This window comes from Muntiacus reevesi, chromosome 2, assembly GCF_963930625.1.
Source record: "Muntiacus reevesi chromosome 2, mMunRee1.1, whole genome shotgun sequence".
Classification (NCBI taxonomy): Eukaryota; Metazoa; Chordata; class Mammalia; order Artiodactyla; family Cervidae; genus Muntiacus; species Muntiacus reevesi.
In genome coordinates this window covers 37464634-37487421 of record NC_089250.1, presented here as the reverse complement: position 1 = coordinate 37487421, position 22788 = coordinate 37464634, and the positions used below count along the sequence as shown (strand labels likewise).

The 22788-nt window shown below is 42.0% G+C and overlaps 2 protein-coding genes across 4 annotated transcripts; one reads left to right on the top strand and one right to left on the bottom strand.

Annotated features, from left to right (window-relative positions):
• Positions 1-1062: 1062 nt before the first annotated feature.
• On the top strand, positions 1063-6135 carry RBBP9 (RB binding protein 9, serine hydrolase). The gene is made up of 5 exons (XM_065921298.1): positions 1063-1187; positions 2493-2535; positions 3275-3380; positions 5228-5313; positions 5674-6135. The coding sequence occupies exons 1-5, from the start codon at positions 1089-1091 to the stop codon at positions 5898-5900; spliced, it is 561 nt and encodes a 186-aa protein (XP_065777370.1). The 5' UTR covers positions 1063-1088; the 3' UTR covers positions 5901-6135.
• Positions 5373-22684, bottom strand: POLR3F (RNA polymerase III subunit F). Of its 3 annotated transcripts, XR_010661438.1 has the most exons (11): positions 22313-22684; positions 20874-20991; positions 15159-15226; positions 14778-14798; positions 14582-14649; positions 13176-13288; positions 12649-12792; positions 12311-12418; positions 11253-11444; positions 9672-10112; positions 5373-5919 (listed from the first exon to the last, which is right to left on the bottom strand). XR_010661438.1 is itself a non-coding variant. In XM_065921295.1 (10 exons), exons 1-10 carry the CDS (start codon positions 22372-22374, stop codon positions 10035-10037), a joined length of 972 nt encoding a protein of 323 aa, XP_065777367.1. In that variant the 5' UTR covers positions 22375-22684; the 3' UTR covers positions 9244-10034. The 3 variants fall into 3 exon arrangements, 2 of the variants coding, with proteins under 2 accessions (XP_065777367.1, XP_065777369.1); XM_065921295.1 differs by lacking the exon at positions 5373-5919 and having other exon boundaries at positions 9244-10112; XM_065921297.1 differs by lacking the exons at positions 5373-5919; positions 14778-14798 and having other exon boundaries at positions 9244-10112; positions 22313-22675.
• Positions 22685-22788: the final 104 nt, after the last annotated feature.

The following is a 22788-nucleotide window of genomic DNA, read 5'->3' as shown; positions in this document are numbered from 1 at the left end:
GGGCTTTCTCTAGTTGCAATGAGTGTGGGCTATTCTCTAGTTGTGGGGCACAGGCTTCTCTTGTTGCAGGGCACAGGGTCTAGGTGCATGGGCTTCAGTAGTTGGGGCTGGCGCACTGGCGCACAGTAGGTGTGCTGCGCTGGCTCAGTTGCTCCCACGCCACATGGAATCTTCTTGAGCCAGGGATTGAGCCCATGTCCCGTGCATTGGCAGGTGGGCTCTTATCCACTGAAACACCAGGGAAGTCCCAAGATCTTTCTTGGTTACAGCCATGAAGACATAGAGAGGAACAGAATGTAAAATAAAGAATGTTGTCTGCCATCCAGTTCTACAGGGATCAGTCATGAGCCACCGCAGCCTCTGACCTACAATACACCCTGAGAAGAATTCAGTACAAAACTCAGGATGAAACATTAAGTGTTTTGGATATACAGGCCCCTAGACAGGCTAGTGAACACAAGTTAATGTGCTTGATACACAGTTAGGCCAAACAATAGCGAAACATCAGAGTCCGGAGTAGAGTAAAGTTTTTGAAGGCCATACAAGGTAATGAGTGGCTCATGCCCCCCTCAAAACCCAGAACTCCCCAAAGGGTTTCAGCAAAGCATTTTTTTTTTTAGCTTTTCTTTTTTTTTAAATTAACTAGTCTTTGAGTCCTAATTCTTTTTCCTCCCATGCCCCTGCTGCTATTGACTGTTATTGGCTGATACTGACTATTCTACTAAGAACCATGTTGAAATCAGGGATCCTCAACTAATAAAACAGGTTGTGTTCTGCTTTTAGGAAATGAAAACACATTTTCTATAGAAATATTAGTAATTTTAGGTAAGAGATAACACATTCTTGGCATACCACACTCTGTTCCAAATAAGGGGGGATAGGGGATGAGAGCGCTAGTGGTTTACATCTGCTGGAACCCCGCATGGTCTGCCCGCGCTTCTAGGGCAGCAGGTGGACCAGTGGCTCACAGGGATACGCGCTTGCCACCCCGGAACTACAATTCCCAGAATGCCACGGGGCAGGCTCCCCGGTTAATCAGGCTCCCCGGTTGATCAGGCTCCCCTGAGCACCACAGGTCTGCTGCACTCATGGCTGCTCCCTGCAAGGCGGTGATCGTCCCGGGGAATGGGGGCGAGGATGTGGCCACCCACGGGTGGTACGGCTGGGTGAAGAGGGAGCTGGAGCAGGTAGGAGACGCGCCGAGCTGCGCTGGGAACGCCGGCCTGGAGCCGCAGTGCGCCTCGCTCCCACCCCTTCGTGCAAAACCCTGCCGCCCTGTCTTAAACTTTGCAAGGAGGGCTGGAAATTGGGCTGGTGAAGCAGGCTGGAGGGCTTCGTTGAGGCTAGAGTCCTAGCTTCACCTGTAGAAACTAGAGACCGCCCGCTCCCCGTATCTTCTGCAGGTTCAGATAATTCTACCTGTCTCCTCTGCTCTCTGCTTCAGACCTTTAAATATTTTAATTCATAATGTTGATATGTACAAAGGATGTACGTAACACGTGTGTTCATCATGAAGCACGATGTAATCAATACCAGAGAGTCCTGTCACCAAGCTGAAATCTAGAACCTTCCCAATACCTTCAGAGCCATCTGTACGTCCCTCCATCCCATTTCCCTGCCCTCTGAACCAGTGAAGTTGTTCAGTCGTGTCCAACTCTTTGCGATCCCATAGACTTTAGTCCATCAGGATCCTCCACCCATGGACTATTCTAGGCAAGAGTACTGGAGTGGGTTGCCATTTCCTTCTCTAGGGGATCTTCCCAACCCAGGGATGGAACCCAGGTCTCTGATATTGCAGGCTGACGCTTTACCGTCTGGGCCACAAGGGAGGCCTATCTGTTTTAAAATTTACTCCACTCAGAAAAAATTAATGTGCTTTTCAACCTCCGTATGTATGCTTTAAACAATACATTGGTAAATTTGGCTTGTTTGTGAGTTTTATAACAATGGCATCTGTGTGTTGTCTTCTGCAGGTTGAATTTTTTTTTTTTTTTAAACCCTCTTCCTTAATTTGGCAATGACTGCTGAGTTGCCAACTCCTAGAGCAGGTCTAGAATAAAATCCCAGGATGATGGGTGAGAGCCACGATGGAGCTAGAAAAGCTGTCAAGGAGGATGGGATCTCCCACTCTCTGTACCAGCTTTGTGAGCCACATCTTACCTATTCCCTGGAGCATAGTCGGATTGGCTCCAGCTGAGTTTGTCTGGAGCCCTCTGTCTACATATACACTGGTGATGATAAATGGAGATTTGTAGATGCACATATAGAGATCTGCAGAGCTGGCTGGATAGAGAACTACTGACAGGTGGCAGTTCATGAGGAGGGACTGCTTGTTCATATTTAATCCTATATAGCACTTAACCCACTTCATTTCATAATAGAAGCAAATACTTATTGATAAAGCTCATATTAGTTGTCTCATCTCTTATAAGTCATTACTAGTTGTAATTAAGTTCCTTATAATAGTTTTTTCTTTCCCCCTCATATTGTAGATACCTGGTTTCCAGTGTTTGTCTAAAAACATGCCTGACCCAAGTAAGTTTTTTAAATGTATCTTTAAAAAGCCTCCTCTTGTTGGGTTTTTATCTTGCCATTTTCTGGTAGGTAAGCTGAAGGGAATACATACCTCAGGATGAATGATGGTAAGTATTTGGGGGAGGAGGCTACAAACCAAAAGACGTGATAGAAAGTTCTAGAAGGAGCAAGAAGAGCACCCAGGGTTGGTAAATTTTAATTTTCAACTTTGTAAGCAACTTGATTTTCCCTTCTATAAGTCAAATATTTTCAGGCAGAATTCATGGGTTTTTCATTTGAGGCAGAGATGTGACAAAAGTTATAGCATCTCTATGAGATCCTAATATTAGAAAGTGTAACCTTGCCACTTTCGTTCTGAGCATGTCTGTGATTTGTCTCAGGAATTTCCTTCTTGAAAAGAAAGAGTATATGTGGACGTCAACTTGAGAGACAATATTGTCAAGAGGATTTCTGTTTTTCAGTTGGAAAGTTTACATTAAAACTTCAGAGTTGTATTTTATTTTTTTCTTTAGTATTTCCTTACAAGAGCATGGTAAAAATATAAAAACAAAATTATTTACCCAAACTACAGATTTGAGTCTTTCCAACAGCAACACAGAAAACTTTGGCTCTGTGAAAACAGCCCCATCCCCTGTTGGGGTCCTGCAGTTTACTGAGCAGTCCTGTTAGAAGGGTGGGCAGGACTGGACTAAGACTGCCCCTGTTGAGTGACAGACTCTTCCTTTCCCCTGAACCTCAGTCACAGCACGAGAGAGCATCTGGCTGCCCTTCATGGAGACGGAGCTGCACTGTGACGAGGGGACCATCATCATTGGCCACAGCTCCGGGGCCATCGCGGCCATGAGGTTCAGTTCTTGTCGAATGTCACCCCCTTCCCCTGCCCCTGCCATGGGCTCCAGCCATGCTTGCCCGGGAAATAGCTGGTGCATGTCTTAAGTTTCCACTGCAGAGGAAACAGTGCTGCTCTCAGAAGTGGTAACATGATCTGTCCTAATTCCTTCCTGGTTTGGTTAGTGGATTAAAAAGAAATTTAATCCACTCAGACACGGATACAGTGATCCTCTTAAAACACGAGTACCTCCAAACCCCAGCAGCTCCCAACCCCCCCAGAAGAACGTCTCGGCCTTCACCACCACCACGACCCATGTCATCTCTGCCGTCTCCCCCTGGCTGCCCCCAGCCTGGCTTATAGACCTCACTGCAGTCCTTGAACACTCTGAGCATGCGCCTTCCTTAGGCCTGTGCTGGCCATCATCCTACCTGGACTTAGTCCCAAGACAACCTGTGTGGCCTTCTCCTAAGTCTCTGCTCCATGTCACCTTCCAGTGAGGCCTTCTGGAAGCACTCCCTGTGAAACAGCAACCTCACCTCACTGAATCTTACCCCCTTTATATCTGTGATGCCCCTTATTATCTATAGCACTTTTCATCATATGACATCCTATTCATTTCTTGTTTGTCTCCTGCCACTCAAATGTAAATTCCACGATGTGGGACTTTGTTATTCTGACACCGAAACCCCAGTGCCTGGAGGAGTATTTGGCATATGGTAGGTGCTCAATAAATGCCTGTTGAAGGGTGGAGGCTGTTAACCACCCCACCCCCAGTAATCGGGGTTCACAGGCACATCCCTGCTGCTCCCTATTAGAACGTCACCCTTCAGGCTTCTAAGGCCTAGAGTAAGGACAGAGCTGGCTGAATAGCCTGTTAGGATTGGGTTTCCTCCTTATTTGTGAAGCTGGATGACAAAGGATTATTGTTTTGTGTGGCCTCTTGTCCCACTCAGTCTCTCAGAATGTCACATGAATTGTTTGTCAGAGAAATCTTGCCAGGTTCCATAACCTGTAAGCCATACCTGTTGAAGCTACGAGAATGCTTTCTGATGTGGACCTGCAGAATCAAGTTACAGTCATAGTGTTCACAAGCTGCAAGGGGTTGTCTGGAAAATGCAGAAATCACTTTACACTGGAATCTGTACCAACTCAAGGCCAGCTGAATTTTTCTCAGGCCGCTGCTAATAACCGAGTGCCTTCTTTTAAAGGCAGGAGCCCCTTCCTGAGCCCAGTCTCTGCTCAGTGAGGGAACTATCTACACAGTCAGCTGAGTGTCTGCTTGCCAGGCACTGTTCAAGGGAACAGGGTCAGAAACAGCAAGAAGGCCCAGACCTGCTGGAGGGGGAAACAGATGTGACACAATGCAAATGAGTAAGAGCACAGTGTGGTGCATCGTGTGAGAGGCAAGGTTCTGCAGGACTCAGACAACCCGCACCCGTCACCTAGGCTGGGGAGGTGTCATGCCTTAGAGTACTGATTCCTGGGCCTCGCTCTCAGCCCTCTGAATCGGATGCTCTGGGGCCGAGCCAGGGAATCTGTGTGTTAACCAACCAGGTAAAGCCAGCACGGGCTGAAGGTGGATGCACCCACACATCGAGATGGATGACTATAGTTGTTGTGCTTATTCCAAGAGAGGCCTGCACTACTTTGAGAACTGAGTAGAAGCTCAGGTAGCCCAGGTGAGGCAATTGCCTGCTGGGCTCCTAGTTCTGCAGTTTGCTTGCTCTTTTTCATACCAAGCTCAGCAGCCTGCAGCACGTGCTTTCTGTAAGCTGAGTCAAGTGACTTTGGGTGGCTTACTGCCTTTCTGAGAATTACATTTAACACTAGACATAAGCTACATCATTCCTGACTCTCCAGGTACGCCGAGACCCACCAGGTGTATGCTATCCTGTTAGTGGCTGCGTACACATCTGACCTGGGAGATGCAAATGAGCGTGCAAGTGGTAAGTCTGAAGGCAGAGACCCTGGGGAGGGCCCTCCCTATAGTCAAGGGGCTGCATGATAAAACAGCACTGTCTTCTGACAGGCTAACAAGACATCTAATCACACCTGAGACATACTTACCACCAATCTTTAGATATAATGTAGGCATTTAGGGCGGTGGGCCAGCTTGTAATCCACAGTCTAAAACTTAGCCCCCGAACCACACCCTCCCTCTTCACCAGTAGCCATGGTATCAAGCCCTACAGATCTGCAGACTCACAGTGGGGCTCAGATTCTTCATGTCCCTGCTGTGGTCTTCACCAGAGCGGCTAGAATGGAAATGGTCCAGGGCACTAAGAGGCTCAGTGTTTTTCTCACAGGCTACTTCAGCCGGCCCTGGCAGTGGGAGAAGATCAAAGCCAACTGTCCTCACATTGTGCAGTTTGGCTCCACCGATGACCCTTTCCTTCCTTGGAAGGAACAACAAGAAGTGGCCGACAGTCTGAAAGCCAAATTGTACAAATTCACTAACCGCGGCCATTTCCAGAACACGGAGTTTCATGAACTGGTTAGTGTAGTCAGGTCCATGCTGAAGGTACCAGTGTAGACAGGATGGTTCCTGCTGTCTGTGTAATAACATGGGAGGAGGGCAACTATCAGATTATTAATAATCAACAGTCTCTATTATCAGATGAATACTGACACATAAAACAGATTCAGTTAAGGCCCAAAATGCCTAAAAAAACATACATTTCAATTTTCAAACAGCATTTTTGTTCTCAACAGAATCTACATCTCCTCAAATTGCTACGAGCTAAAATATTCTTTTTCCCACTTGGTAAGGGACAGGGGACCGCTTAACCACCCTGACCTGTCCAAAGTGAGTAAGACAGAAACAAAACCCAGGTTTCCTGACCCCCCAGTTCCGATTAAAACAGGTTTCATGTTATGTTGAAGGAGCTGTAGTGCTCTCTGACATAAAACTTTTCTTTTGTCGGGGAAAGAAAACATGACTAAAGGTCCAGAGTGTTGGTGAAGAGCTCAGTTGGGAGCTGACCCCAGAGGTTAACCCAGATCAAGGCCTTCCCCTTTGACACCTGACCCCTCATCCCCAAACATGTCAAAAGTGACAAACAAGGAGCTGGAGGCAGGGGTGTGCAGGGGCAGGTGGGGAACATGAGAAGAGCTGACTGATCAGCGAGGATCAGGCCAGACTGCTGAGGGCAACAGGGCAACCAAAAGGGAGAACTCCTGGGCCCTGTCGCCACGTGGGAATTTGCCAAGGTATTGCCAATCTTTCTGATTTTTCAAGAAAAACAAATTTATACAGTGGGTCTTATATTTAGGGACTATTGAGTGTATGTATGTATATATATATATATATATATATATATATATATATATAAAATCCATATGTACATGAATTATGCTCAACCCACAGACATACGGGTTATGTTAGTTGGCAGCTACAGCGTAAATAAATTTACAAACACTGAGACACAAGGTCCAGGCCATCCCTGTGTGACCTCTGCCTTAGGTATTCACTTAGCCAGGTGCTGTACAAGCCTCTCTGGAAAGCCTGAGAAAAGCCTGAGAAACAGACAACATGTCAAAGGATAAAGTCATGGGAACAATTTGGTTTCTGTTACAAAGTCTTTAAAAAAAATGATCTTTCTACACCTCAAGTTTTGTTCTGTAAAGTGCTCTACCTTTCAGTTTCCATGGGCCTTGAGATCTTGTAGCATCATTCCATGATTTTTCTTCTAATCACATTCCCTCAAAAAATCCTTTCTCATTTTCCAATGTTTTTTGGCTATGATGATCCCTAAGTATTGCCTCAAACACTTTCCAGTAAATTCACACCTGACATTTGCTTCAGTAATGTGAATTACCACTGTTTACACCTCAAGAAGATTCAAAGCTGTCATTTGAAGCTGAAGAGTCTTGATTTCTAAATGTGCTTTAAAAAAGTCAGGAGAGAGTTTCTAAGCTTTCAGCAGTAACTACCTTAGGGGGCTGGGAATCTTGGTAGGTATGGTGTGGTGGACATCTCTTGTTTACTTTCTACAGCCGAGGATGTTTTGAGTTTGCTGCGCTGAAGGTGTCTTTTATAACTAAAAATAAATCTGATGAGTTAGTGAAAAGCCAAGTAGATAAATCAGTTGAATAATTTTCTTAAGAGAGGTTGTTTGGCACTGATATGACCAAGCCTGTAATCAAAGTTTGATTCTGTTTGAATTATTTGGCAGTAGTAATTGTTCTATATGTTCTGCCTTGTTTTCTGTAGTCCTTTCTTCTTTTTTTTGTAGTCCTTTCTTAAAAGTAAAAACTTATAAAAATAACAGTTCATAATACTTTTTTGTACTCTTTCTCTGTAGAAAAAAACCAAATATATACAATTGAGAAATAATTAACTTCAATATTCTTCACTTGTATAAAAGTAACTTGAGTTTGGAGCCATATGGCAGTCCAGTTGTGCCTCTCAGCATGGCAGCCAGTAGCCCCGGGGAGCCAGCAAGGCAGCGTGCAGTTCTTCATTCCTGGAAGCCACAGTGCAGGTGCTCTGCCATCATGGGTGACTACTGGCTGCCTTGCTGGACAAAGATACAGAGCATTTCCATCCTGAGAGAAGGTTCTCCTGGACAGCACTGTGCTAGAGCTCGTGACACATTTGTCCCTCACCCACCACCACAGTCGAAGTGACTCCACTGAGTTACTTTTGACTGGTTTGCTTAGTTGATCACGATAAAAATTACGGCTCCATAAAACTTACTCATCACCAAACTGAGATCAGAGAAGTTATATGACAGAATCCCACATGAACTACTCATTACAACTATTAGATCGTGACCTTTCGTGTTTCTCTGTTTGACTCTGTACATGCAGACCAGTATAAAGCAGAGACAGGCCTTGACAGACTCCAGGGAATATCTGTTTTCAGGTGAGCAAAATGCCACACGCTAAACGGAGATCAGCTGTGAGGAATAGGACTTCACGTCCAGTTGGACTTAGTGATGTCATTGTGAGCTTAGAGCCCCACAGTTTGTTTTGGTCAGAACTTATTCCTGTAAATATCCATGTAACCAACATCAGAGATGCTGTATTTTTCAATCACCTCTTTCCTTATTAATATTCAGAATGAAAAACAGGCTAAGGGGAAAAGTTTAAAGGGACTCTTTAGTCTGGTAGGCAAGGAATACTTCTGGTTTAGCCACAGATTGTCAACTTTAAACAATCTCTGGCGCTTAAGATATAGTACAAAATCTGTATTTAAAAAAAAAATCTGTATATAAAATGCAAACTGGTTCCTTCTTTCCACTTCTGACTCTGACAGGCCAGTTCCCAGGAAGGCAGACACTCATCTTACCATTCCATTCTCAGGGGAACAGAAGCCCTCTGTAGTTTCGCGCTCTCAGACCCTTCTGGATCTTACACATACCCAGTAATTGAAATGATCTTTATTTCAAACACCAGTGTCATCAAATGCTAATTCTATAGAGCTTACCACAGAATTTATATGGTTCTTACAAATTGGTTACTGAGCTGAGTTTTATTTTACTATTTATCTTAAAATAACCCTTGTGATGGTTCTCCAAACTGGGGTTTGAACCCAGGCCCCGGTAGTAACTTTCCTTTCCCTTGGCCCCTGGCTTTTGGCCTGGACACAGAAACCTTTAAGTGGCGCTACAAAGTGAAAGTAAGACAGCTGAGATCCGAAAAAGCCCTATAGCTGAATTCTGTGCAACAAAACATCAAGTGACCTATTGTTTTCTATTCAGCTGAGGACTGGGACTGTAAGTGCTATTGGAACTGAGGACAGTTATAACAGCTTCTTGCTTAGTTTAGACCTATTATACCATAATATTTGAGACAATATGGAAACAAAGTGAAGATAGGATAAGGAAAGAATGATACTCCCTCCCCCACCAAAAGGAATGAAAGGCAATGGATTATTTTTAGTTTTAATTTTAGTTAAATAAGAATCTAGGGGAAAATTCTAGCAAATAATACAACTGAGCCACAGACTTTAACAGCAAAGAGCCAGGGAAGATATTCCCTTTAGAATGAGAACAATGAACGAATGAACAAATGAATGAATTTATGCACTGAAAACATGTCCTTGACAACAGTCACCGTTTGGGTTTGAGGTAAGTACACCAATGTAATCCTTGGAAAGAATATTTCTGACAAAAAGGCATCAGTAGTGTGTGGAAAGGGATGCTCTACTGTCTCCCATCTCATGCTCCAAGTCTGCGTCCTCCCCTGCTATTCCTGCCTTCCCCACTTTTCGTTTCTTCTCAATGAAACCATGGAGAAAACAGAAATGGTGACACTGAGCCATATGTAAAAAATTCCCAATGAAGACCTTGATAAATACCTTTAAAACAGGCATTTTAAAGTTCCAGCCATTATCACAGTCCTTGGTGAATACTGACTTGCTGGCTTCTTTTCCCGTGAATCATCAGAAATCTCGGAGTTCCAACAGGTGGTCTTCCAGAGGTTCTAAGTATTTTACTTACTGAAGAATGGATTTCTCCACTAACCTTATTATGTTTCATACCCTGCTGACTACACTATCAATATAAATTTAGTCTTCATAGATTAAAAAATATATTTTTCTGTAGCAGCAAGTCTGTACCTTGAATGCTTTCAAGGGAGTGTGATGTTCCATCATGAGTTAAATTATTTGCACCCGAAGTAACTTCATTTGCAAAACGTCAGCAAAGTTCATAGCTCTCTATTAAAATTCGAGCCACTCTGTCATGTAAATACAGTTAGATGGTGAAATCTCACCACCTTCATGGCAGTCATCAAAAACCTTTAGAAAAGAAAAATGGTTACATTCAAACTCAGGTTTTAAAATTAGTATGTTATAGGTATTGTCTTAAATATCAACTACAACTAAAAATTCTAACAAAATATCCAATATTTCAAGCATTTATTTAAAGCAATATTAAAACCAAAACTTTCAAAGTGAAAGGTTAGGCCTATATCTAAGAACGTCCTGGAAGAGGACCTGCTCTGGTCATGGAGTGAGACAGAGACCGTTTGCCACAGCACTAAGCTGACTAGTCTACCTGCCCCCTGGGCAGAAGGCAGGCAACGGTCCAGGATCGGAGGTCTGCACACACAAATGACTTAATCTTGACTAATCAAGTGTTTCATATTTAGTCACTCCTTTTTGTGAAAGTGCTAAATAGAATTCCCAACAGAGTAGCCTTTTTTCTGGGAGTTGAAACCAGGGCATGAGAGCTGTAGCCAATAGAAAGCAGACAGGCAGTCCGAGAATAAACACGCCCCAAGAGCAGGGACAGAGCCTGCAGCACGCGTAGGAAGGAACAAATGACGAGTGTGGGCATGCGACAAGGGCGAACACGTCACCTCCGGTGTGAGGCCTGGTTGTCAAGTCAACTGAAGGCTCTCAATCTTCCTTGCCCTAAGCCCCCTCACACTAATACCACTAGCTCCAAGGGGTGCAGGAGAATTATGACAGCACAGACATTTTCAAAAACATGTCTGGTCAACAACAGGTTCTCACCAAACCCCATTACCCTTCCTACTTAGGTGAAATGGTTAGCCCTCAGCAAAAACTGCATTTTGCAGGGAACTCTGCTCAATGTACACAGCAGCCTGGATAGGAGGGGAGTTTGGGGGAGAATAGATACATGTGTAAGTATGGCTGAATCACTCTGCTCTGCATCTAAAACTATCACATGGTTGATCGGCTATGCCCCAATAAAAAATAAAAGGTTAAGAAAAGAATTGTGCATTTTGGGATCAAGAGCAGAAAACCAATTTCCTTAAGGTGGTTATTACAGGAAAGAATGTAAGGTGATGACGTGCTCACTAAAGGTCTGTCATCAAGGTTACATGGTGGTGTCAGCAGCTCTTGCTGGTAAGTTAGGTGGGATCTGCACTCACAGGCAGTAAAGTAGAAAGAGAAGCCATTTTCACTCACTGGGCAGAGTCCGCAGGGGGCCCGGACCAAGCCTGTGGGCGGGATGATGGGACTGACAGCCCGGTAGAGTTTCATGTGTCCGTCCACACTGCCAACGGTGCCCTCTTTGGCAGCAATGATCGTCATCTCTACTTTCCCATCATAAATAAGTGTATTCAAGATGGTCTCTATGTCCTCCATGGACAGCTCCACCTACAAAAGCAGTATGTTAGAAAGGACTCAAAATAAGCAATCATCCTTCTGGATGGTGTTGATAACAGTAAAAGGTCACAATTCTTGATGAAGTGGGGAAGGATTATGCTAGAATAACAAAGCACAAAGAAGCTGAACAATGGCCAGAGTGAGAATGGACCACTCAGATCCCAGGGATAGGGCTCTGAGCTCACTGCTGAGCTTCGCCCTCCTAATGAGGATCTAGACATCTTGTCACATTTCTTTGGCAAGAATCTGATGGAGATTTATAAAAATGCTTAAGCAGAAAGGTACTTTAGACAGCAAATAGTCCAAATTCCTGTGTTGTATTTTTTAAATAAAAGAGAACTGGAGAGCAGATATGAAAATGACTTGTCCAAGCAGCCACTTCAGCATCTTCTCTGATGGTGAGGGGCAATCAAGCAGTGTCCACATGTACAGATGTTCGAAAGAATGTGCTGACAGTGCCACTTACATCTCATAAGTAGGAAACTACCAATAAATGACAACTGATATTAATGACGGATGTTTGGCATATATGTTGAAATGTCCCCAGGAGAGTCAAGAACTTGTCAGAACAGACTTTTGCATCTGGTAGTGAAATGCATGGCCAGGCTTCCACTCTGCTGCTCTGGAGCCCAAGCTCAAGGACATACAGTTCAGAAAATGCCTGATGGCAAGGACTGCCTTTTCCTGCCTGGCTTAGGACAGTGGGTTATACATTCTGCGGGTTCTGTAGAATGTACACAGGTATCACCTGAGAAGAGAGTCTGGCCAGATGTGTTTAGAATACACTGTAAACCATATCCCTACGATGAAGCAAAACTTTTTAAAAATAAGATGAAAATTAGAGACTGGGCTCTGACCTTACTGATCCCCAATTCGCAGATATACTTCCACACTTCATGTGATGAAGCAAATGAACTATTTCTTTGTATCATTGGATTCTGTTTGCTTTCTCGTGCAGTTTCTGCCTATAAGGGTAGAAATATAAATTTCATAAACAATACCAGTACCTTCTGAACACAATTTCTATAGAAGATAATCAACAACAGGACCTATTTTGTTTAGGAAAAAGGACCAATTTCAGTATTTTCAATTCATATAAGATATGATATGTATGATTAAACATTCCTTATGAAAAAATTTAAAAAAAAAAAAAAGAAAAACCACTTGGAAGGATGTTTCCTCAGTTCTGGCTCACCTTGGTTTGTAGGAATTTAAAACACTGTTGGTTAAGCACCTCCACAAATTCAGATTCAAAATCCTGGTCACTGTACCAGGCCCCACCTGTCACAGAGCGGTCTGGCTGCAGGTTATAGAGCATATACACCTTCTTTTTTGAGGCCTAGGAAAAAAAACACACACACACAGCAGATGGTTAAAAGGCAATAAAGCAGCCTTCCAAAACTAAGACTTAAAAACCCCAAAGCTTTATATTTCACACCAGTGTGGGATTTACAGAATTACTGTGACTCAGGACAGCATACCAAGTCGCCTTGTGCTTGGCTTCCCCTATTAACACCTGACATTATCAGAGTACACGTGTTATAGCTAATGGACTAAAGCAGCATCTCCAAATGGTCCAATATAAGCTACAACTTTAAAAATCTTTTTTGATCAGTTGTTTTAAATCATGACATAGCCAAAAGAACGATAAACACCTGAAATATCCTTGGAGCAATATACATACAGTGAACATTCAAGAGAGGAAAAGAGACTGTTACTCACTGCCACAGACTTAACAGCTTTGATAAGCTTTTTACTTTCCAAATTCTTTAGAATTTTGTTAATTTCTGTTAATGGCAAGTTGCTTTTGTATCGGATATCTCTGCTCCATATTCCTGTAACAAAGTAAAGTAAAATAAGTTTAACACTATAGGATTTGTGTTTCTTTTCCCATTGCTTATATCTCATTGTAAATCTAGCAAAATATGTATATAATCCTGGAGCATTGCTATAGGAAAAATGATGCACAGGTAAGAATCTCAGATAAAGTAACAAAAATATGCAAGAAAGTTGTATGTTCCATTTTCTAACTGGAAATTTCTTAGAATGCTAGTATGGCATCTTTTAAAAATCATATGATAAGGGACATTTTTCTAAAGGAAGAAGAATCTTGATGTCATTGAATTAACTTACACTGGCCTTTCCATGCCCTCCTACATTCCAGTCTCTTTTTTCTATAAATTTCACTTTAGATCGTATACTGTAAAAAACAAACTTAAGTTTGGGTCAGGGTCAGCTGCCATCCTCAATGGAGAACAATTAAAAAAAAACCTTTATGAGAGCATCTGTGTGTATGTATGTCCACTATACTTGGAAAACAGAAAGATTATAGCTCTTACAGTCACTAAGAACCTGTGCAGAAAGCTACAATTTTTCTTTCAAAGAAGGAAATAAGTATTATATGTATAAAGGGAATTTATGTGAAAGTATTTTGCTGTATTTTCTTCCCAACAAAAAGGCAGATTTTGTTTTAAATAGAGAATGCTATCTTCATATTTATTTCTAAAATGTAACTTAACTTCCTAACACATATAGAATTGTACAATTTTAGGTTACATCATAATTGCTGAAGCTAATATCAATGACTCAAACAGGTCTTAAACTGTAGTAACAGCAATTTAGATCCCGTTCTTTGAGGGCGACAGGAGAGGAACTAAACAGCTGTGGAGGGAGCTACATCAGACACTGCCATGCTGCACTAGGTGTCCTGTGGTTTGCTACAAAAACCAAGGAGGTGTTATGATCCACAATTAACAGATAAGAGGAAGAAACGAAGGCTTCCAAAATTTAGAGAGTGAGGATTAAAAAAACCCTTCGTTTTATTTGTTTTGGATAATACATGTATATGGTTCAGAATTCAGAAGTTTCTTTCCATCTCTGCCCGTGGCCATCTAGTTCCTGCCTCCCTTCATGCAACAACAGCATCACTCTCAGGTGTCCTTCAAAATATGTACATTATAAATATGTATATATATGTGTGTGTGAGTATGTGTGTGATATTTTCTCCTTTGAACACAAAGGGCAGCAGGCTGAACTGACTGCTCTACACCCTGGGAAGCCAGGATCTCCGTCCCTAATATCTGGTCCTAGAGATAACGTTTTTTTCTGCTTGTTCCTCTAAAGCTTACCTTTATTTCCTGCATCCTCTATGATCTGATACACTAGTTTTTCTTGGTTATCTGATCCTTTCATTTTACTGCAGGGGAATAAAGCAGAATTAAATAGGCAAAGAGATACAGGCTAATCAAATCATCTACATGACCACTTAAATGAATGAGTAGACAAGGTCATCACATTGACTTATTTACCAAAAGGAGGGCTTACCTTAAAAAGAATGAGACAGGGCTGTATGTACCAGAATGAAAAGATGTCCAAGATACAGTAAGTGAAAAAAAACAAGTTGCAAAACAGTATGGATAGCATGATCCAATTTGTTAAAAAAAAAAAAAAAAAAAAAGAAAAGAGATTATATATAAATATAAATATATGGTATATAAATATATAATCATCTATATATATTTATATATACCTATAAGGAAGGATATATACCAAATTATTTAGAGCCACTATCTCTGGGAAATGGAACTCCTGTGGGAAGTGAGATGATTTGAAGGACAGATTTACATGATGTAATTCTGTACTGGCCTTTCCCACCCAAACATATATTACTTTTACAATATTAAAAATAAAAAATCATGTGCTTACCCAGCATTCTGAGAATCCTTTATTCTATACAGAAGTCCTGTATTGCTCCTTAAAAGATCCAATTGACCCTAAAGTTTTTTTTTTTTAAAAGAAAGAAAATATCAGTGAACTACTTTGGAGACATATCAAATCTAATGGCAAGCATTAACGCATTCTTCAATATTTTACAGACTAAAATATCCTACCTTGTATAGTTGTCAGTTCCTCCCTTGAGTACTTAAGATTTTCCCTACATATCACATGTGATACATATTTTTTAAACTTAACTCTTTATATCACCTTTTCCCCAAATATTAAGTAAGTAAGTGTTAGTTGCCCAGTCATGCCCAACTCTTTGCAACCCCATAGACTGCAACCCATCAGGCTCTTCTGTCCATGAGATTTTCCAGGCAAGAATACTGGAGTGAGTTGCAATTTCCTTTTCCAGAGGATCTTCCTGACTAGGGATCGAACCCAGGTTTCCTGCACTGCAGACAGATTCTTACCTAACAATTTCCTACATGTTAGATCCTAGCCTGGTTATATGATCAATGCATGAAGAATTTTAAACAAGCAGCTTTAGAATAATAAAAATTCATATTCAAGTAAACTGAATAAATATATATAAACATAGTAAAATTAACATCTTTAAAAAGTTCAGATAAAGGCTATTCATGCAAAAATATGTTGACACAATGATTAAATAAAATTTACAACATTAATAGTAACATTTACTGATATGGGTGATCTGTGTAGTGCTACATGAAAATTAGGCAGAAAGATCAACCAATGAATAAAAGGCCTGTAGTAGTTTTGTTTTGTACAAGTCAAATATAAAATTAAGCATGTCTGCCATGCTCTTGCATTTCCTTGAGTCTGAACTTGTGAGAACGCCAATGGCTGTACCACTGGGCTCCTCGAAGTTCAGAGAAGCATTGCTGAGAGAGGTTCCCATGAGTCAAGGCTGGGCAGACCCATAACTTGGAATCACGTTGGTATATCAGTGAACAGCAGTCCTTTTCCTCCCTCCCCCGGCCCCCTAAGTGGAAAAAATTGAACCACAAAGCCCAATTTGGAAACTTCATTCATTTGTTTAATTCAGGTGAACATTTACTGAACACCTGTCCTGGGAACATCTTTGGGAGGGGAGGACAGACATGAATTCCAAGAGAGAACTCCACAGTTGATTTTAATAACATAGGGTGGCATGAGGATAGAGCCGAGTGAAGCGGGGGATGAGCTCCCAGGGAAGCCGCTTTGGCCCAGCCTGCGGGTTCAGGGGGGCTGCCTGGAGTTGAGTCTTAGGATGAGAGTCAGTGTGTGAGGAAAGGAGGAAGGGCCTTTTAACCAGCGAAGACAGCATGAGCAAAGGCCTGAGACACTAAATAGCGTGATGTGCCAGGGAACCGAGAAACAAGCTGTTCCCTGTGAAAACAAACTTGTGAGGCAGGGGGTGCAGGGAGATGAGGTGGGTGGGGAAGGCAGGGGCTCAGAGTGGTAAACCCTGGAGTCTGGACTTGAATCTCCAGAGCTGAGAGAAGGGTTTCTGGTGGGAGAGTAACTTGGTCAGAACTGCCTTTAAGACAGAGCAGATTGCTCTGAGGTACACGCAGCCAGGAAGGCTGTTAAGATACACCTAACAGTTCAAGTAGAAGCCAAGAGTCTGGAAGCAACCTAGATGCCCATCAGCAGATGAATGGATAAGGAAGCTGTGGTACATATACACCATGGAATATTACTCAGCCGTTAAAAAGAATTCATTTGAATCAGTTCTAATGAGATGGATGAAACTGGAGCCCATTATACAGAGTGAAGTAAGCCAGAAAGATAAAGAACATTACAGTATACTAACACATATATGCGGAATTTAGAAAGATGGTAACGATGGCCCTATATGCAGGGCAGAAGAAGAGACGCAGAAGTACAGAACAGACTTTTGAACTCTGTGGGAGAAGGTGAGGGTGGGATGTTTCAAAAGAACAGCATGTATATTATCTGTGGTGAAAGAGACCACCAGCCCAGGTGGGATGCATGAGTCAAGTGCTCGGGCCTAGTGGGCTGGGAAGACCCAGAGGAGTCGGGTGGAGAGGGAGGTGGGATGGGGGACCGGGATGGGGAATACGTGTAACTCTATGGCTGATTCATATCAATGTATGACAAAACCCACTGAAAAATAAAAAATTAAAAAAAAAAAAAGAAGTCAAGAGTCTGAACACATGCAGGGGTGGGAGGAGTGAAAACAGGGGAACGAATTTGAGGATAGTTTAAGAGCTAAAACCAGCAACACTACTGATTTATGAACAATTACTCCCTTGCTTAAAATTCTTGAGTAGCTTCACCACTGCTCATTGCAGGACTGGCAACAGGTGACTGCTGAGGATAATTTTCAGACAGAAAGGAAAAAGCTGAAAGTGGAATCTGAGGACAAAAACATTTCTAATCACCACACTTCCCAGCACCCCTTGCTCTATGCTTCCAGAAGCCGAAGACCTTCACCATGGTGAAGCAACTAGAAATCACCAACACTCCAGGATTCAGCAATCTGGTGCACTGTTTTTTATTTTTAATTAAAATAATGTTATATTAGTTTTGGGTATACAACATAGTGATCTCAAGTTTTTATAAACTGTACTCCACTTAAAGTTATTATAACATGTTGGCTATATTCCCTGTGCTGTACAACACATCCTGTTTCACCTCTTATGCCCCTCTCCACTCCCTCTCCTGACTGGTAACCACTAATTTGTTCTCTATATCTGTGAGGCTGTTTTGTTATTAACATATTCATTTCTTTTTTAGACTCCAGACATAAATGATAACATAAAGTATTTGTCTTTCTGACTTATTTCACTAATACCCTCCTCCAGGTCCATCCATGCTATTATTGCAAATGGCAAATTTCATTCTTTTTTTTACAACTGAGTAGTATTTCATTGTATGTATATGTGTGTGTGTATATCTATATCTGCCATCTCTTCTTTATCCACTCATCTGCTGATGGACAGTTAGGTTGCTTCCATATTTGGTTATTGTAAATAATGCTTCTATGAACATTTGAGAAGTGAAGTTGCTCAGTCGTGTGCAACTCTTTGCAATCCCTTGGACTGCAGCCTACCAGGCTCTTCCGTCCATGGAAATTTTCCAGGCAAGAGTACCGGAGTGGGTTGCCATTTCCTTCTCCAGGGGAACTTCCTGACCCAGGGATCGAATCTAGGTCTCCCACATGGCAGACAGAAGCTTTACCCACTGTGCCAACAGGGAACATTTGGGTGCATATACCTTTCTGAATTAGTCTTTTTGTTTTCTTTGATATATATACCCAGGAGTAGAACTGCTGGATTGTATGGTAGTTCTATTTTTAGTATTTTTGAGGAATCTCTATACTGCTTTCCATAGTGGTGGCACCAATTTACATCCCACCACCTACAGCATACAAGGATTCCCTTTACTCCACATTGCCACCAACATTTGTTGTCTGTGGTCTTTTTCATAATAGCCACTCTGACAGGTGTCAGATGATATCTTATTGTTTTGATTTGCATTTCTCTAAAAATACTGCTACAATTTCTGTCAGAGCATGTTCTGCCTATGTTTTCTTCTAGTTTTACGGTTTCTGATCTCACTGTTAGGCTTTTAATCCATCTTGAGTTTGTTTTTATATATGGTGTGAGAAAATGTCCTAATTTCATTTTTTTACATGTGGTTATCCATTTTGCCCAGCACTACTTGTTGAAGAGACTCTTTTCCCCATTATGCATTGTTTCCTCCTTTGTCTTAGATTAATGGACCATAAGTGGATGGGTTTATATCTGAGCTTTCTTTTCTGTTCCACTTATCTATGTGTCTCTTTTTATGCCAGAACCATACTGTAGTATAGTCTGAAGTCAGGGAGCATGATACCTCCAGCTTTGTTCTTTTTCTCAAGATTGTTGTGGCTATCTGGACTCTTTTCTGTTTCACATTCATTTTCATATTATTTGTTCTAGTTCAGTAAAAAGTGTCCTGGGCATTTTGATAGGGATTGCATTAGATCTGTAGACTGCTTTGGGTCATATGGACATTTTAACAATATTAAATCCTCCAGTCCATGACCATTGGATATCTTTCTATTACTTTGTAGTATTTTCAATTTCCTTCATCAATGTTTTATAATTTTCAAAGTTAGGTCTTTCACCAGTTTGTCCCTAGCTGTTTTACTCCTTTTATGTTACTTTTAAAAGAGACTGTTTTCTAGTTTCCTCTTTCTGATAGTTCATTATTAGTGTATAGGAAAGCAACAGATTTCTGTATATTAATCTTGATCCTGCAACTTTACTGAATTCACTTATTAGTTCTAATAGCTTTTTTGATTGAGACTTTAGCATTTTCTTTATATAGCATCAAACCATCTGCAAGTAAGGACAGTTTCACTTCTTCCCATTTGTATGCTTTCTTTTTCATATCTGACTGTAGTGGCTAGGACTTCCAATACTAAAATAGGAGTGGTGAGAGTGGGCCTCCTTTTTTTCCTCCTGATTTTAATTTTTTCTTTCTCTTTGGCCGTGCCTCACAGCTTGTGGGCTCTTAGTTCTCCAACCAGGGACTGAACCTGGCTCCTGGCAGTGAAAGTGCCAAGTTCTACCAGGGAACTACCAGGGAATTCCTGTCTTCCTGATTTTAGAGGAAAGGTTTTCATCTTTTTGCCACTGAAGATGATTTTCTCTGTGAGTTTGTCAGAAACAGTCTTTATTATGTTGAAGTATGTTCTCTCCGTACCAACTCTGATGAGTTTTTATCATGAATGGACGTTGAATTTTGCCAAATGCCTTTTCTGCATCTGTTGAGATGATCTTGTGACTTTTAAGCTTCCTTTTGTTAATGTGGTGTATTATACTGACTGATTTGTGCATACTGAACCATTTTTGCATTCTTATAATAAATTCCATTTGTTCATGGTGCATGATTCTTTTTGTATATCATTGAATGTGGTTTGCTAATATTTTGTTGAGAATTTCTATATGTATATTTATCAGAGACACTGGCTTCTAATTTTCTTTTTTTACTGGTATCTTTGTCTGGTTTTGGTATCAGAGTAATGATGGCCTTGTAGAATGAATTTGGGAGTGTTTCCTCCTTTTCAGTTTTTTGGAATGGTTTGATAAGAATAGGTATTTGCTCTTCTTTATATGTTTGGTAGAACTGCCCTGTGAAGCTATCTAGTCTTGGACTTTTCTTTGCTGGGAGGCTTTGACTAATAATTCAATTTTATTACTAAAATTGAATTAGTAATCAGACAATTACAATCTGGTCTGTAGAAATTGTCTATTTCTTCCCAATCATCACATGTTTATCCCTTAGCTCTTTATTGTAGTTACAGTTGATTTTTCCATTTTTGTCTTTTAATATTCATACTAGTTTATGTATTTGATCCAAAGCCTTTGCTATATATTTGCCTTTACTAGCAGCAAGAAGCAAAGAGAAGGTGGGAACAGACTATGCCTACATGTACATGTGTGCCAGTATGTAACTCAGTGACAAATTACTAAATATAACAGCTAAAATACAATTATTTCATTTGTCTTGTAAAAATGCATATTACTTCTTTCCTTAGTTCAGGCAGTCTGAGCTATTTCCTGGTTTGAAGTCTTATCAGTCACAACCTAACACACTTTTGAGAATGGTTTCATTCCACATAAAAGAAAGTAATGACAATCACAACATATAAATAATTACATGAACTAGTTGGATTCACCTTACCATGGACAACAGTCTATTGATGGCCACTGCCCGCTGTTGGGCTTCTATATGCGGCATTTCATTCTGAATTACTTGGTCTGTGATTCCATGAGGGAACTGGTGACATAATTCTATAATCCTAGGGACAAAAGAATTAATGATATTCATGTTTTTACCTAGTTCAAGAGGCAGTAGGGGAAAAATACAAGCAGAACAGTTTAGAAATGTGCCTTTTTTCACATTTGACAGATAATCTGGGTTTCTACAATGGTTCTGAATGAAAGCACATTAAAAATGAGGAAGATGCTTTTGAAGTACATGTTTGCATTTTTATTGTATTTAAGAGAAGCATTTCTTATTTATATGAACTTTAAATTAGGACAAAAATCAAATGAAAACACAGAAAAACACATTAAAGCTGAGGCTTCAATTTTCTCAGATGCAACAAGTACAACAAAGTGAAGAGACAGTGCCTTGGGTAGCCATACGTCTGTAAGCAGGAGGCAGATCAAACACTTCTGGAGGGAAGTCAAAGTTTTTTTTAGGACAATTCACCACAACTGGGACCTGTTTTTGGAATTATCCCTAACAAACAAAAATAAACCTCAAGTTTCACCTTGTCACAGGATCATCATGTGTGTTACTAATAAGTAACAGTTTAAGAAAGCTGGGGTCTTCATAAATTCTATGGTAACCTAAACACTGCAGTGCACGGTAGAGAATATAAAATTGTAAGATGCTTCAGTTCAGTTCAGTTCACCCGCTCAGTCGTGTCCGACTCTTTGCAACTCCATGGACTGCAGCACACCAGGCCTCCCTGTCCATCGCCAACTCCCAGAGTTTAGTCAAACTCATGTCCATTAAGTCGGTGACACCATCCAACCATCTCATCCTCGTCGTCCCCTTCTCCTCTCGCCCTCAGTCTTTCCCAGCTTCAGGATATTTTCAAAAGAGTCAGTTCTTCGCATCAGGTGCCCAGAGTATTGGAGATGCTTTGGGAGATGCTTTCGGTAAGCGTAAGATGCGTTGGGTGCCCTAAAAACTTCACTTAAATATCGCGCTCAAATTATTTAGTGTCTGTTGCTTCATAATCGAAAACTGCACCCTGTCTGGTTAAACCTTCCATCACGGGAATTCCTTGGTAACAAGGGCGATCCTGGATCAGAATGTGTTTACACCAGTACCCCATGGGGTCGCAAGGAGTCTGACACGACCAAGCGACTAACACGTTCCCGGAGGGAAACGCCGAGTCTTCACTCTGAGCGTGGATCACCTTAAGGAAAGGTGCGCCTGAGTAGACAGCTTCCCTGACAGACTCAGGGAAAGGCCGGCCACACAATCTCGTCAACTGTCCGACTAGCTCTGAACTTCTTAAGTGTGCCGTCTTCCGGAGACGAGAGAAGGGTCCGGGAGAGAGGGGGCCTTTAGAGACGGGGAACGAGCCTCACTCCCCGATTTACCTGTTTTCGATTTCCACCGGATCCGCGTCGGGCGGCTGCACCTTCACCTTCACCTCGGCCATGAGGGCGCCCGTGCCGGGACCTTGTGGGAAGAGACCCCTCCGGGAGGCCGGACTGCGAACCGGGGGAAGCGCGACACGGTTGAAGACAGCGTCCGGCCGGCGCAAGGGGCTTTCTTCCTCAGGTCGCAGGCGGTCCTTCCTTGCGGGTCGCCTAGAGGTGGCCAAGTCGCGCCTGCGCCGCTTCACGAGCGCGCGCGCCGTTCTGGTATTTTCATTCTGGTATTTCGTTCTGGTATTTCCAGAAAGTCAGCGACTGTCGCACGAACGAGCCTGGTTCTCATTTTGAGTTGGGAGGCCACCTTGTAGCGCTTTCCAACCTCTGTGAAGGCAAGTTCTCGGACGCCTACTGTTAGGCCTGAAGAAAGAAGCGCTCTGCGGCCGCCAGTCTCCGGGCCAACCGCAGGGGCGGAGCTA